The 17,349-nt window shown below is 40.4% G+C and overlaps 1 protein-coding gene across 2 annotated transcripts in view; it reads right to left on the bottom strand.

The window, feature by feature from the left end:
- ubr3 (ubiquitin protein ligase E3 component n-recognin 3) overlaps positions 1–17,349 on the bottom strand; it is a 36,582-nt gene that overhangs the window by 6,012 nt on the left and 13,221 nt on the right. Inside the window, exons 20-32 of one of the 2 annotated variants that reach the window (XM_079464502.1) lie at positions 16,433–16,574; positions 16,131–16,235; positions 15,691–15,885; positions 12,864–13,309; positions 12,396–12,484; positions 8,857–9,006; positions 7,846–7,979; positions 7,509–7,619; positions 6,195–6,395; positions 5,791–5,927; positions 5,268–5,353; positions 2,714–2,819; positions 912–1,012 (exon numbers count right to left, since the gene is read on the bottom strand). In XM_079464502.1, coding sequence (XP_079320628.1) covers positions 912–1,012; positions 2,714–2,819; positions 5,268–5,353; positions 5,791–5,927; positions 6,195–6,395; positions 7,509–7,619; positions 7,846–7,979; positions 8,857–9,006; positions 12,396–12,484; positions 12,864–13,309; positions 15,691–15,885; positions 16,131–16,235; positions 16,433–16,574 — 2,003 coding nt within the window. Of the gene's footprint in view, positions 1–911; positions 1,013–2,713; positions 2,820–5,267; positions 5,354–5,790; positions 5,928–6,158; positions 6,396–7,508; positions 7,620–7,845; positions 7,980–8,856; positions 9,007–12,395; positions 12,485–12,863; positions 13,310–15,690; positions 15,886–16,130; positions 16,236–16,432; positions 16,575–17,349 lie in introns of both variants that reach the window. The other variant, XM_079464501.1, reaches the window with a different exon arrangement.

The raw sequence follows: 17,349 nt of genomic DNA, 5'->3' as shown, positions 1-17,349 counted from the left end.
CAGAGCTTCGGACAAATTTTATTTGACGAAAAAACCTTCTGATGGAAAAAAACTTTGTCATAATTTGTTAATAATTTAAAGGTCCGGTGTGTCATTTTTGGGATGATAGCTATGCCTTCAGAGGTGTATAAAGAGTTTACACAGTGAAGCGCTATGTTTTTATTACCTTAGATGGAGTGCTGCTTGATTTCACTGACTAGTTTTTCCCCATTGCAAATACGCTGCAGGTTTGTGAAAATGTGATAATGTGTGAATCCAGGTGCTGTTGTTGATCTATTCTGTATGTTGCTGTTTTGATGTTAAAATAAATCTGTGAAATGTTGGTTTTTTTAAAGGGTCGCAGACACTCTTCAACTCTCATTTTGAAGTCTGTGTCCTCCGGAGGTCGCATTTGAAGGTATATGCAGCCGACAAATACGATCTTCAGAGAACGCAGCCTTCGAAATGTGACTCCGCATGCATTTTTATTTAATAATGCAATTTAATATTTAAATCTTATCAGGTTAATGTTCAGATAACGATTGTCGGTCGTTAGTTAGGTAAATTAACTTCAATGAACGTCACTAACATGCAAATACTGGTGATGGAAATGCAAGCTCATGCTGTTTTTCCTGCATTTCGTCACTTAAGACATTAAAACGTGTAAATGGACACTAATAAATGAGCAATTTACGTCACTTAGCCACTGAATAAGACACGCCCCCTTTTGCCAAAATCAAAGCCGAACAGTGAACATTCTCACACGACAAACTGATTCAGAATTTTCACATACGCAAAAGGACAGTCAAGATACATATTTCAGCAAATGACACTCATTTTAAATGCCTCATCATCATCATCATCAATCTATTCAATACAAGCCTCTGGTTAATATAGTGTGTAATAACAATGTAGTACTGTGTCTGTGTTACCTTTGCGTAAAGGCTGAGGCATGGTGAGGATGAAGATGATGAGGAGGGACGGTACGTCTCTGAAGAGCATGGGCACCTCTGGATGCTCTTCATCGCAGAATCTGCACACAAAATCCCACAGTTATGTTAAACACCATCATGTGTGCAGAAACACACAAACACACTTTTGCGTGGCTGAATAATCGCTATAAATAAACAAAATCCCACAAACACATGAGCACAAGTACGGGTCGGCACAACACCTCACAGGTGGTAATAACTGCGCAAAGATCATTAATAATTGAAAATAAAACGGGGATAATTATGAAGAAAGATCACAGTGGGCGGCTAGATGTGCCTCCAAAACATCATACTGTTAATGTTAGAGAGAAAATCCCCACCAAAAAACACATTAATCAATTAAAGGTGAAAAAATATCCATTTAGCAGATATTTATTTATTTAGAAGCTAATTAGTTGAGTACTTGTAGGAGAGAGACGTCTTGACAAAAAAAGGCTCTTTTAACAGCATTGACCAAGTGCACTTCATCAGTTGTTCTCTAAGTGTTTCGTTGTAAGGCCCCCTTTGTGTTGGGTGCATCGCTTTGTGGCCCCCAAATAAAGACTTAAAATCTTAAACTTGGAGTTTTAATTAAACCAAAAACATATTCCGTTATAAAATGCTGGAATCAGTTGTTTTGGTTGGTGGTGTTATTTTCGGATGTTTGATTGCATAATATTTAGGATACATTTTTCACAAAACCTGTGGCCCCCCGGATCCATCTTGGGGGCCCCCCAGCGGCACATTTCACTGATCTAAAAACAAAAACCTCAAACATTATCACTAAAATGTTATATGTTGTAGTCTTAAACATTTAGGCCACATTACTATGAATGTAATGTGTTTTTGGGCCACTGTATGCAGCCAATAACTCGATAACAGAAAAACAGATGATTAGGTGTTTTACGAGTGATTTCAGGCAGGCAGAAACAGGGACAGCAGTGCTTTTATTTTACTGGCACTATAAATAGCTCAGCTAAAGTGCCTGAAGGTTCCAGTGACAAAGTTTCCTTCAAAAGCCCCTAACAAGGTATTTATAATCCGAGTCCGAGTCTGGTCCAGAGAGACATACAGGTAAAGGCCCTGTTATTGCTCTAACCTCAGAAATGAGGCCATTTAACCAGCAGAAGTGTTAAGTGCTTTTTAAACAGGGGACACAGTCAGCAGTAACCCCCACACAGCCATTAAACCCTCAAAATAGACTGCAGGACTCGTGAAATGTACGGATGCACGTCATCATCAGCCAGATGCAGCGCTTATTGGTATCTATGGAAACCCCATCCGCGCAAATCTCTCGCTCTCTCTCTCACTCACTGCTTAGAGACTCGGTTCAAACTGATGAAAACAGCAAGAACATTAGAGTCAATGAAGAATTTTTTATATATTTAGCTTAAATACTTTACTATAGGTATCCGATATTTACTATATGGTGTGAGAGCCAAATTACTCGGAACATCAGAAGCGTTTCCTTATTTTCTTAAAGTAATTCACATTTATTTTGTCTTTGTTTTTAAGAGAGTAAAGACTGTATGAACTTTTCATCCTATAACACACTGACCCCAAAACATTTTTATTAATTATTTATAAAACTAAGACCCATTGTCTATTTATGGTCTTTAAGTGTGATGAGAGAGAAAAAACAAAATTCACACAAACATTCTCTCTAATCTTGCAGCTCAGGTGAAATACGATTTGTTTCATGTTCTGTTTGGTACAGCTTGGATGAAGGAAACACTGTTGTGCGGGTTTGTGTTCATACTCACTCGGGCTCTCGGCTCTGTGTGCTCTGCGTGAGACGGGTCCAGGGGTTATATGCAGAGTCTATGCTGTAGAGACGCATGTGCATGGCCAACACGTGAAACAATTGATCTGAAACACACAAAACCAGCCAATGCATTAATTGCATTCAACGTTTGTTTAAAGCCTTCTGGCGTTGTACGCAGACATTTGTGTGTCCCAACAAAAACCTGTCCCTGCTTACACTGATCAATGCTTTAAAACGCACATGCGCACACATGCCGACTCCAGATGGGCAGCTGGGTGGATCACTGCTGCCCCCTACCTGCAGCACGTAAAATCACAACTGCAGGACTTTCAAACTCAATGAATCAAAATCAATCTCTTCACAGAGCTACTTGGTATAGTTTGTGTCATTCTAAAAGAAAGTTGGCATTTATTGATTTATGTATTAACATATTGAGAAATATAACTAGTGATAAACACCTGTCACAAAAACATGTAGCAACAGCGCCATCTGTAGGTGACTATAGGAAAGACTGAATGAGGGATACGGTGAACTTTTACCAAAGATCTCTAACATTGGTTAAAACAGTATTTTCCCCTAATAATAATAATAATAATAATAATGATGATGATAATTATCTATGCAACCAGGTTTCCTGTAGCATTCTGTTCTTACAGTATCTTACACCAGTGACTGGTTTACTATACATTTATACGCTATATGAGAAACAGCTGAGGGGCAATCTGGACACCTATACGTTTTGTTCCGTTGAACTGGTCTCTGTCTAGCGGGTCAGGAACGTGTCCAATGTGCACACCCCTCAATAATGGCAGGTAAAAGTGTAAGAGGGGTGGGGCAGTGGTTCTAAACAGGGGGACCCCAGGATGACAAATAATTTAAAATGAGACAAATTGAGCATTGAAATACTTTTCGAAACAACTAAAAACAAGATCTTTCTCATTTTTTGTCAATTTTTATATTGAATAAACACTTAATATCAATACTTTGCTGTGTAGCAATTTTGAGTTGTCGTGAGTGGGATGGGGCCTTTCAATATTGTTGAATGCAGTGGAGGACCTTGGATTGACAAGTCAAAAGGTTGAGAACACATGGGTTAGGGGGTCTCCAGACATTCAAGTCAATACCTCCATTCACGGTTTTTATTCATCAGAGATTATCGAACACTTCATCATGTAGACTGGCGGCTGGAATTGAGATTTCTCCAATGCTCTCTCCATCCTCACACACACCATCTCTCTCAACTTGATATTGATCTTCATTCTCCACCCACCTGTGATTATAGTGTTCATGCTCTCCTCACATGCCATCAATCACATATGAGAGAGAGAGACGTAAAGAGCGCGGATGATAGCGAACAAGAAGAGACAGCGAGAAAAGAGAGAAAGGGAGTGAGAGAGCAGTAGAGAATGAGATCCTAATAGAGTGTTCACACCAAACGCGGTAAATCAAGCTATTTGCGCGTAGTTGGACGCTTGAACATTTTGAGTTTACTCGCATCTTTCGCGTGTGAAATTCGCTTCATTACAGACGCAAATTCGCATCATGGGAGGGGCTTCTGCCGCTAGAGCTACTAGAGCAAGCTCCTGATTGGTTAACGCAGAATTTGCCAACTCGCACGAATCAGGCGAACGCTCAATTGGCGTCATTTGCACCGCAAATAGGTCATTGCGTCTTTGCATCGAGTTAACATGTAAATCACTCGCGCATTCGCGTTTGGTGTGAACACACTATAAGAAACACTGCCAGCTGACCGAGATGGATTCTTCAGGACAAGCATTTCAAACACTGTTTGTAACACGATCATGGGTTGTCTAGACATTCCAAACAGGTTTAAAAAGGAAGTCTTTTTAACGCAGTGAACTAGTAAACGTAGATCCTTTAAGGTTGGCTCTTATGACCACCCAACATCTACATTTAACAAACACACAACATAGAAAACCTCATAGAAAACACCCTCATCTACACATACACAACGTAAAGGTTACCAATCATAAGAGTACTTTTTTTTTTATGTAACAGAATGAGGGAGTTTAACCGTTATGAAAAACTGAATCCCTTCGCATGACTGAAAGTTGGGGGATAAGGGTTCAATAATGTATTGATCTGACTTCTTTCCCAAGTATTTGTTCCCTAAACATCAGTTTTCTATTCCTCCATAATTGCTATTTTTTGTTCTTGTGGGAAGTTAAAGTCTAATGTACTGCGACGGAGAAAATCTGCCGGTCTCTGTGGACGCATTTAATGCAGCTCAAAATAAAGCTGCATTGCTCGAGTGTGAAATCTTTTGTGTCTGAAAGCCTGGAGAGGCAACGCACACACCAGACGTACACATCATGACTCAATTTAAACCCGGCTAGTCCACCTCACCGAGTGCACGTGACCTGCATCTGACACCATTTTAAAAGTTACCAATTTCAACCAAAACATCCTAGAGGATGTAGTTGGTCAGTTAATTCATCTGAACAGAACACAAAATAAGTTCATCTTTTTTTATTAAGGTGTTACCAGACATTATAAACATGTTTATAGTAAATACTGTGTGCGTGACTCACTGAGACAGGAGCGTTTGGCGGCAGCACTCGCCCCTCCGCTGCACAGATTCCCCCCACGATGAACCAGTTCTAACTCCAGATTTGTCCTGTGACACAGTAAGAACATGAATGCACATTCAGAGCAGAAACAAACAAACATGGGTAGTCTTTTGTAAAGTAAAGGGTTTAAATGATCCGGGAAACCAGATCATGATAATGCAACAAACATTCATTCAGCAAACCTGTTCCTCATGCATCCTAGGTCTCGCATATAAATATATATATATATTACTTTGACATATAAAATGTACATAATAGTGTTAATGTTGCGTCTTGCAAGCATTTGAAATTAACATAACCTTAGATTCTGAACAAGAGGGTGCAGAGAGGGACAATACAGAAAAAAAAGCTTCGGACAGATAATGCAATGGTGGCCGTTCCACCTGCCTACCGCTGATAAGTGAGTGTGAGAGACAGACAGAGAGAAGAGGTGTGAAGGGTTAATGTGCTGAGCATTTTTAGGGCACGACAGAGAGTTTCTCACCTGGCCACGGAGTACATAAACAGGAAGTCATTATCAGGTGATCCCGGGTTCTTCCCATAATCCATGTATTTCTTCTGTGTTGTGTTTTTGATGTCTTTAATGACGGACTCCATCTCTTTACTCAGATTTGTCTCCACCTAGAAGTCGAAATAAAAGAAAATAGTTTTTCTGAGTTTGCAACAGTTCAGTCCTACATGCACATCTGGGGCTGCGAGAGTGTGTCTTATGTAATGTTAAAGTCACAGCAACGTTTGGTTGGCAATGAGCATTCAGATGGAGGTAAGTGGCACAACAGTTCTCACTCTGTATCAGGACGGAGGGATGAGATGAACAGAAATGCGGGCACGGGCAAATGCTCTAATAAATACCAGTATAGGATCTTTCTGCTTTACGCTGCCGCTTACTGGGAAAATGCCCAGCTGCTCCTGAAGGTCCTCCACCTCCTTTACCAGTGTGGGCATGCTCTTGTTGCTAGGCACGTGCCAGGCCCCCGCCTCCGTGCCACGCCCAGGCCGACAGGGCAGAACACTGTTGGCGAACTGGCGACAGAGCGGGCAGGTGAACTCACCCTTATCCACCGAAAAGCCCTGCAGAACCTGATCATTCTGAAAAACACATAGGTTGAAAGCGTTTATAATTGAATATAGGGTAATAAGGGTTTAGTCATAAATTTCTGGTCATCAAAGTCAAATGTATGGCCAAAGACCACCCACTGGAACAGAAAGAGACCATCTGACTTGCATTGATCTCATTTAAATAACTTTATACAGTATTTAGATTTGCCATGACCAAAAACGTTACGTTTACATAATATACCGGTATGTCTTTGCGTATTAATTTTGTATTTATATACACACAGTACAGAGACAAACATATTTAGGAAATATTTACATCAGTGATTTAAATGATATATAAATGTTTATATTTTTCTTAAATACAGTATATGCATATGTTTTTATAAATGCAAAATTTATATGCACAGTACACAAACATATATTATGTAAACATAAACTTTTGTTCTGTATGCAACTTATCGCTTTAAATCACAAGTGGCCGATATACGTATGTGTCATAAATGCATCAAGTGCTGATAACTAAAGTTAAAGCGCTGGTTTTAAGTTCTAATAACGTTACAGGTTATTCAACGTATGGTCATGTCAGACTTTCTTATTTACATAAACACAAAGTCTCTTAAAGATTCAGTTAAGAAGAAACTAAGTGATTGGAGATCAATCTATAACAGATGTAAACTGCTTCGTTTTTCTTCTTTCTTCGTCACTCATCACTTATTTTTTATTTCGCTTGATACCCATACATGGAGCAAAGCACAGTTGTGACAATATTTGTAAAACAGATCATTACGGTTTAAACATTGTTTTATCATACAGTTCTATAGGTAAAGGACATCAGATTGATACGTTTTCTGTGTGTAGCAGTCAGTGATGGCAGGTCCATCATTTTGGGGTTTGTGGTTCACCGGTACTCGCCGCTATGGGATATTTTAATAAATGATGAATGAGGTTTGAAATTCAGCTGACAGAGCGTGTGAACACTGAATCCTGAATGTGCTCTTTGACAGGAAAGTCAAAAGACAGACTGACTCCAGATGAATCTGAACTGACTATAAATCTCAGTTCAATTAACTTATTAAGTCTCAATTGAACGATAAAGCTGAAAACCTGTACGGTCTCCAGTAAAAAGAGCTGCTGGTCTCTCACCCGTAAAGACTCCATGTATGATTTGTGACAGTCTATATGTAAGGTGTGGCCACATGTCTGCACATAAACACCACCGTCCCAGCCAATAGACACAGACTGCAGACAGGAACTCTGGAAATTACAATCGCATTAAAAAACAACACATTAGTATACAACTTTCATATTCAGTGAATGAAGAGAAATGCGTGTGGATATATGTGTGTTTAGAAAGCCCTCTGGATTTGTGTTTACAATGACATGCGCGATTCCTTCCGTAAACTGTTTTTAAGCTGTTTGATAATTTGAAAGTATAACAAGACACATTAATGTAAGTAAAACGCAGAAAGTGTGCACATACATCTTTAAAGTAGCGTTGCATAAGGGATAGTCTGACATCATGGGTAGCTCCACATGTGTCCTCGGGATAGATTTGTTCTTCATCTGTAATAGGCAACCGCTTTGGTATGTCACTACGACAACGGTGTCCCAACACTGCAACGCACAAACACATGAACTCTATGAGTGAAAATCAAATGCTAATTAAACACCCTCATAACATTCATGGCACTTGTTATTTGCATACTGTAATGAAGTGCCACATCAATGTCAAAACTCAACCCGCAACACTTTCACAGAACAGCACATTCTTGCCCCAATCACACGTCACAGACTGAATAATCAGCAAAAACGCATTAGACCATTCACATCAGCAGCCTGTTAGTCTTTCTGAACCAAGTGCTCAGATGACTACTACAAACACATGAAGGGCATCTTGACATTGAGACTGTGTTAAAAGACCAGTGTTCATTAATAAAACGATATATTATCCTGCCTGATGAGGGGTCACAACACTTGAAAAAATGAAGTAATTGAAATCCTGTTGTTAATACAAGTGAAGTAAAGCAGGTGAACTCAAAGCCGTGTGCGGTTTAAGCCACAGTGACCCGTACCACAGCAATCCGAAGATGTAATGCAACACTGAAGAAACCAAAACAAATCAGCCATTGTGAAAGCTTCTACTATAACATAATAATTTATTTTTGACAAAGTGTGGAAATAGATATATTATACCTGTCTGCTAATATATTCACTAGCAACTGTGCACATTTCTGGTGCAATCTGCACATTACTTTGAGACTCGCATTGTGGTTACACAATTTAATCAATTACAAGGAAACCGTCAACGAGATAGATGGGAATGGTAACATAGCTATTCTGAACCTAATTGGTCTAACGGGATCACATTTAACAAAGCAAGTGCAACTAAAATAATTGGAGTCCCGCAGGGCTCAATCCTCAGACCGCCTTTATAAATCTAACAAGTTGTTAATGTAATTGTTGGACATGTGATATCAAGTACAGGTGATACCTGATGAAGCCTGCAGCAGTACCACCAGTCCTGTGGGTCTGTCTTCAGTGGATGGTCCACTCTGACCGCAGATCACGCAGTCATAGAGAACCTCAGACTCCAGAGGTTCTGATGAGCCCAAGTCCATCACTGCATCTGACTCAGGTGATTCTAAAGGAACACACAAAATAAAACAGCAAATAAACTTATGGATAACCATTCATAGACATAATAGCACTGTTTGACAGGTAGATCACGAAACCTCCCTTCAGATTCTAAACTGGTACTCAGTAAAGTGCTGGCTTATGACCACACAAACACACAAAAGCTAGCAAATGACTTGAGCAACTTGTATTATTGTGGCATTATACTTTAAAGAAGTACAATATAATAACATCATAATCATGGTGTTAACTAGAATCATGGCGCACAGCATTTAAAGAAATTCCATAGTATTACCATCACTTTCATGGTACTGTACTGTTCTTGTTTCATTGAACTCAAAATCTGAACCCAGTGAAGCCCAAGAGAAAGAAAAGGATACAAATCTTATAACTGAACATGAGTAATGAGTGCAGTATATTGGCAAAAACTTAATTATGTATATAATGTGGATGCGAATGAGTTTTTTTGCCCTCTTCAAGTTAAATGAACAAACCATTGATAGAGGTTCAGGTCATGCATTAAAAACAGAAACAACAGGGCTAATGCAGTGTGAATGCGTCGTATACTTGTGATAATTTCGGTACAGTTCCTCCTCAAATGAGTACGTGATCATTTTAAGTCTCCTTAAATGGAAGTGAAAGTGCTTTTGCTGGGTCTTGTAAGTAAAACTGCACTAATTTTCCAGAATCGTCCTTTTAATTTGATGTTACGGGCAACAGCAAAACGGCTCTGTTGAAGAGGACACACTGCACAAGATGGAGCGTAACGGCAGACTGGTACGGCAGTCAGTGTGCATCTAAACAGAGTCCACTGAATGATGGAGTCACTTAAGAACACCTTAAAACTCTAAAACGAAATGAGATTTGTGTGTCAAACTATCACAGACACCATTAACACGACAGTCATAAAACAGCAGATATCTACAGTCCCACACTCCCATATTCCACAGGATTAATTACTTCAGCTAAATCACTCCTAAATGTTAAAAAACATGTTCAATTTCAGCGCAAATGGAGGGTTTGTAAATGTCAGTGTGTGCTTGGATTGATTTATTGCCTAAGCTGGAAAGAGAGAGTGAGAGAGAACAGGAAGTCATTGGGGAAATGAAACATTTGTGTTAGAAAGTTAATGTGACAGGGTTTGCCTGAGGCGGTCTGTCAGAACCCGCTGCCCCCTACACTCACCCGTCCTCAAAGAACACTGCAAAACTACACACAACAGCTAGTCCTCACACGCCAACATTCATGATCATTGTACACGGTTCAAAAAGCCAAACGTTCTGATGGTTTTCAGATAAATATTGCTTTTCCATCTATTTCAGTCCGGGAGTCGTCTTTTAGCAGGTAGACACAAACCCGTGACACAAAGGACACACATCATCTAGGCAGTTCATCACCATACACGGCATGGGCGTCTGAACCGTTGTATGCCGTCACTTTTAAAACCAATGATGCTGGACCCGCTCGCTTTTAGCGCAATTCCATTCGGTTTGAGGAAGCGGAATAAATGAAACTCTGTTTCGCGTATTAGCTACATTAGCCTTGACTTCCACACTTCTGCATCCTTAAATCCATTTCACATGGCTCATTCGAGTCCGTATAAATTCAACTCCATTCCGCTGCGACACAGCAAGGTGAACAAAGTATTTTAGTACATTATACGATATTAAATAAAAGAGCGCAAATGATCAAATTAATTTAAGTTATTAAATTGATGCAGACGTTTTAAAATATTTTGTTGAAAATAAATAGGCCTGTATAATCTGCTTAATGATATGAAAAGAACGATAACGCTATAATAACGTCAAAAGTATAATATTATGATGTAGTACGGCTTTCGGTCTTCAGTGCAGTAATCTCTATAATATCTAATATTCTATAGATCACACAGTCCTAGCAGTAGACATTTACTCGTATATTACATTATACAGTTATTGGCATTGACGTGCTGTTTCATTATGACTTTCTTTCAAATTTAACATCCACAATGACACAGAATCATTAAAATGATTTTATTTCCACAAGAGACTTACGTTATAATAAACCCTTTGACTTCTGTTTTGGTCTTTATCAATAAGGCCTCCAGTACAGTATTATGACAACATGCACAGAACCTGTGAATTCAACCTGTTTATCCCATTACAGTGATCTCGGATTCAAAACTGAAAAACAAAAAAGGTCTTCAAAGCAGATCCTTTATCCTGACACACATTTATAAAGCGGACACAGCTCAATGTCAGACAGGACATCACCCGTGAGCTTCTACGGGTAATATTTCAAACCAAATCTCGACGTCACATTATCTGGTGAAAAAACCTGACAAAGACAAAACCTGTTTCTCCTGGAAGATCTGATAGGGTCCTTATTCCGATAACGCTCACCGTGAAATTTCAGGAGATTGAGTTATTTACATTTTACTCCTGCAGCATCCCAAAACATCCTGCGGTGTGAGCCCAAGCCAATGGCAGATATCTGATATACTGGTCATGTGATTTTGATTGTGGTTTTGATTCATTCGGGCAGTATAAACGCATCATCATTCATGTTTTGTGTCAAAGCATTCTCTGTGTCTGCAGTACCATTAGCAGTTGATCTGCACACACACACACACACACACCAGATCGACTCTGAACCGCAACGATACGGCCCCTGAGATCTCACACAAAGGTTTCTGCTAACAGGACCTGGAGGAGAATCTCGAGTCACCTTGACCAGAATGAGCTTTCTGCCCACAGCTCCTACCTTCAAGGACTTCGACAAATACACATTCATGTGGCGTTTGGAGGACGTGGTAAACTTGCAGAAGTGTGCGAGCATCGATGAAAGTGACAAAGCAAGTGTCCTTACGAGAAATTGTCTATGTTTGTGCATGTGCAGGACAAGAAATGTGTTGCACACAATGCATGAGAGTTATTAAAGTAGCGAGCTCAAGAAGAAGTGGGTTACAGTGCATTTTATAACAGCTAGCAGCGTTGTGGCACGACGCAAAGCAGGGCTTATTGCTTTTATAAAACGGTTATTCCTTATGCGTAGCAAGCTTTGGGCTAAGTGATGCGGTCAGCACCTATATAATTACACCTATAATTTGAAAGACGACTTGTTTTGAGAGCCTATCCTTGAAAATGTTCTTCTTAGGCAACCAACCAATCACAGTCTTTAAAAGAGTTTGTCAAACATAGCAACGGGGTCAGCCCCACCCCTCATCACTAAGATAAACGTTTTTGTCTTTGCCCCCTTAGATGGGTCCTGAATCGCTTTTAAGCAAAGACACCTACGTAGAAGTCTTGAAGTTAAATGGAGAGCTTTCTTACCATCTTTAAGAATACGGGCCTAGACGTGTCAGATTGAAAATCAAACATACTAATAAACAGAAAACTAGCTTATTCTCATGCTCACCAACATCCATGGCGGTCTCCATGAAGCTCTTCTGCCTGGAGGCAAACTCAGCCAGAAGCTTCTGCTGTCTCTCTCTGGCCCTCTGACGCCTGCAGAAAACCATCAATGAGGTCAAAACAAGCAAGATGAGAGGCGAATCTCAATTATGAATTAGGAAATGTATCCGTTTCCAATGCCTCTGATGTTGGACTTTAAGTAAATGGAACTGAAATGTTACCTTGAAACAAAATCAGTCTGCGGAGGAGATGCATAAGACCACCAACAGAATGATGATGGGCGCTACAGACTCATTGTTCTTGACGTGATTTTGATATGACTGGATATTATAAATGTGGTTTGATAACTATATTGGTGTCCACACCAATGGATTTTAACGTTTTGGTTCTTTTCGGCTTGCACGCTTAATGCGCAAGCTCCTTGAAACTTTGACAACCAATCAATGATCACTTTAAAGCCACACACTCTCACCTCTCTTCCTTGTCCATACTCTTCTTATCTCCAGGACTGTTCTTCTTGGGCGGTATGGGTGGACACACTTTCCCACAGATGTCCTGCAGACATCTTTTGCTGTGCCGACTGCGGGTGGCAGCTTTTGCCAGAATTCTTTCGATGGCCGTTATGCCGTCTCCATGCGAGTGCTTGGCGGGATCGGCCTCGGCCAGCCAGCTGAGAGACAGCGAGTTCTGCTTGGCAGACAGTTTCTGGTGCAGCTTGACCAGGAGTGACAACATGCTCTCACGGATCTCCAGGATCTCCGTGACCAGCTGCGGCGGCGAGCCTGGCGGCAGCCAGCGAGACGACGACGACTTGGGTCGCACAGCCTGACTGGCCTCGTGGTTACTGCGGTTTATGATCTCCTGGAACTTTCTCCTGCGCTCGGCTACCAGACTGAACACCTGAGCTTCACGCAGGTTCTGAGGAAAAAGCATAGCAGAATCAGCAGGTAGATCAGCTAGTAGTCGTATATACTGCCGCAAACACAGCACCTGCATGCATGTACATTGTTCTCTACAAGTAAAACATTGTGTAAACAGCACGTAGGTCACGTGATCGATCACCTGATGATAAATATAGGCTTGAATAAAAATAACCGAAAGACTTAATGGAAGATTTGAGTTTTCTGCAAATCTTTACATTTATTCATGATGTGTGTGAATCACATTTGCAAGAATGTTGACCGGCATCAGAAAAGGGCATCTGCTTCACACACACGTGAAATAAAGCGTTATTGAAAGTGCCACTGCGTCTACGGCGTGATTAATCTACATGCTCAACTCACAGAGATGAATGAATATTTAATGATGGGATCAAAACATTTCATACAAGCATACATCACTAGAAACACGTGCGGTTAGAGACTCTTACACGCATCTCCGAGCTGGTCTGAGACATACAAGTCTCATCGGATGAATACTCAACACATGTCCACACGTTATAGGACACAACAAACCAAGCCGAAAAACTGGACAGATCAATAGACAAAACCAAACACACACACAAAGGAAACTTAAAGGTAGGAATTTGATCTATGGACCAGTGCTCATTCACAGTGTTATAATATTTTATTATATAATATAAATATACCTCTTTTCAGATTAATATGCTTTCAATTTTCCAAACTAAAACCTATTTATTTTGTGTGGGGCTTGAAGTAAAATTGTTCAGGTGTTATACCATCCTAAGGCTGAAATTGGAAAAATAAAGTCAATTTTTATAAAACATATACATTATTTTAAATGATTACAATGAGGTGAGGTGTAATCAATATGAAAAAAGCTTTTATTTTATTTCATGTGACAAATAAAACATGAAATAATGTCCCAGTAAGGACCCTTGAGACTTCGCATGACTGTTTTATAGTGTGTCAAAGCATTTATATCAAAGAAATGACTAATATGGCATTTCTGAGGTTTGCAAAAACGGTAAAAACACTGTAAAGGAGCATCAGGCCTATACATTTCTTTGGAAACACAAAAGCAGCGCGGTCCTCTGTCAGATTCTTCCATACACGAAACAGAGCTCTGAAAACCATTCCACATGACTTTAAACATTCCCAAATCCCTCTACCTCTCTCCAATTTCCAGTCAGCCTTCTGGAGCTCTGTGAAATGAGAGTGATGTCACCAACAGAACAGAACACAGAGATCAACTTATCATGGACTCAGACTACACGATATCAGCCCGGTTTTGACATAGGATGTCGTGGTAGACAAGAAACGATAGTTGTGCATTTTGAAGTGAATGCCGTGTCTGTAGCACTTCACATCATCCCGACAGAAAGACTAGCACGTTTATTTTTTCTGGTCCTACATAGTGAGAAAGTCTTTCACCTTTCAAACATGCTGAAACAAATGCTGCAAGCTAGCAAATTATCTTATTATATTCCCCTTACCTTATGCTTACACTCTGGAAGTTCTGTCGGTCTTCTCAATGACATCATGCATGTCATTAAGATAGCAAGCGATGTTTGGTCGGGAAGCAAGGTGGAGTCTGACATGTTTTTGACAGCACATACTGGCTGGGACGATATATTGCGATTCACACTACCCGTCTAGGGCGATTCTGAAATCGCATAGCCTTCAATTCTGTGTTTAATGCAAAGCTCTTCCATGAACTATGGCTCTTTGATCAGTACCGCTCGATCTAAAGTAACTATGATATTAAGTTGTTTATAACGTGCATTTGGAAAAGCAAAACTCGTCAAACATAATCATTATAAATCTACTTTATTCTCATGAAAATACCTAAAAAGGTTTGAAGAACAGCCCATTGGCATTTCCTAGAACTATAGTTCTATTCCAAATAGGATGGATCGGCCCTCGAAGGGCACTTCGGAGTGAAAACAATCGTGGCAGCCATTTTGAAAGGTCATTCCAAACCGAAGTCCTCATAACAGGCTACTTCAAAGAGTACAAATGATGGACACTTTGCACGGCTACGGCATCTCCTTATGGGCATGGGATGATGACGCAGAAGGGCACTTCAAGAAACAGTTGTTTGGTCCCCAACACCCTTCATCCATTTGAAACTTTCACTCCGGAGGTTAAACCCCTTGGGGATGAGCCTTTCAAAATGGAACGCAGGGAACGAGTGTTCTGTGTCCAATATTCAAGAGTTTCAGCCCTCTGGCTTCCGGATGTGTCGGCACTTAACCGTAATGCATTGAGAAACTGAGCGTAAGAATAGCAACATGTATCGTCCCAGCCCACTTACAGCGATAGACAAATATGATGAAAATCTTTTTCCAAACCCATTAAACTCAAATAACCCTGAACACCTGACAGAGTATGCCTAACCTGTCCAAAGGTACTGCTCTCTGAGCTGGTGCTGGGTGGAGTCTCTCTTTCTCGCTCCCTCTCTCGCTTTCTCTCCACCTCGGGGGCCGTCTCTGGCACTCGAACCCGCACAAAGTTGATGACGTGATGGAGGTTGGACAAGAGGCTGGTGCCTGGAAACCAGCTGTCGTGACAATGCTCCTCAATACACGGCTCCTGTGACAATAAAAAAAGAACGGAAGATTGATATATCGCATTAAAACAGAAAACAAACTAATAATTATAATTCTCCCTTGAAGTCCCTGAACACATTCCCGTGTTAACATGTGCTGATATTTGTTTAATAGACATGAACGGTAGTGGAACTGTGGGTAGTGGAAGACAAAAAACAAACGAAGCCCAAATGTCGATTTGTATGTGTGATACAGAGGATGAAACCACACCAGAGAAAAAACACTCACCTCATCCGCTTTGTCCTCCTGAACCTGGTTATCAAGTCCTAGTTCTATAAGGTACAGCACCATACATAAAACATGCTCAGACATGTTCTGATGATCCATCCAAATCTATACAAACACACAAAAACGCCTTTTGTTAAGTTATCAGAGGTGAGAAATAACGTTAGTGTGGATCTGATCCATGACCGATCAGGTGCAAACATTCATTTTACTGTTCTAGTGTTGGCATTGATGAGTGCAGTCCTTAAATTCACAATACCCTGCAAAATGAAGCACTCCCATCTCCACCAGAGCATTATATTCACCTTGTAAAGCAGTGTGAAGATGACGATATGTAGAGTTTTGCAGTGAAGCAGGCGCACCAGTCCTTTATAGCAGGGGTGCAGAGGGGTCCTCTCCTTATAGGGGGGCCATGGGTTTCCCGTATGCATGCCTGACTGCTTTAAACTACAAAACACAAATTCATAATTATCATAAATAAGTCTCAAAATAACAGTTTGTGTTGTGTTTGAAACATAATTATAAAGGACGTTGGCTGATGTAAAGCGCAGCATTTACAACACACATTACAACGTCTCTCGCTACGGTGTCCGCGAAAGCTATGAAGACATTCTGTGCGTTCGGTCAACGTCACAGATGTGACAGCATTTAGATTTTCTTCTGGGATACGAAACTGAAGTATTCAAATTATTCAAGTGTTTCAGTAATTGAAGAACAAATGCATGAATTATTAATGTTGAAAGGGTCGTGGGCTATGAAATATTTTACCGCTTGACTGGTAATCCATCATCCAGCCGCTGGACACAAGCACAAGCCAAACAAATTCACAAACTGACGCAGCAACAGTCACACAATACAATATGTTCCTCAGAAATGCACTGCCACGCCGTCGTCTTTCATTTAATCGCTGGCTCATTTCATGTTGATCTTGCACTTACGCAGGCAATGCAATTTACGAGGCCCTTATCCAGCACGATTCATCTGTGCACGTTATTCCAAAGAAATATGCCAATTCATTCCAAACCAGTTTGACTTTTTGGCTGACGTTACAATTAATGATATAAGATAGCCACACTCTTAAAAAAAAGTGCTTCAAAAGGTTCTTCGATGCCATCGCAGACCTTTTGGATTCATAAAGAACCTTTAACCTTTCACAAGAGGTTCTCTGTGGAACCAAAAATGGTTCTTCTATGGCATCGCCGTGATGTTAGGCTTCACCATA

This window comes from Barbatula barbatula, assembly GCF_947034865.1.
Source record: "Barbatula barbatula genome assembly, chromosome: 9".
In the NCBI taxonomy this organism is placed as follows: Eukaryota; Metazoa; Chordata; class Actinopteri; order Cypriniformes; family Nemacheilidae; genus Barbatula; species Barbatula barbatula.
This window is presented reverse-complemented; position numbering and strand designations above follow the sequence as displayed.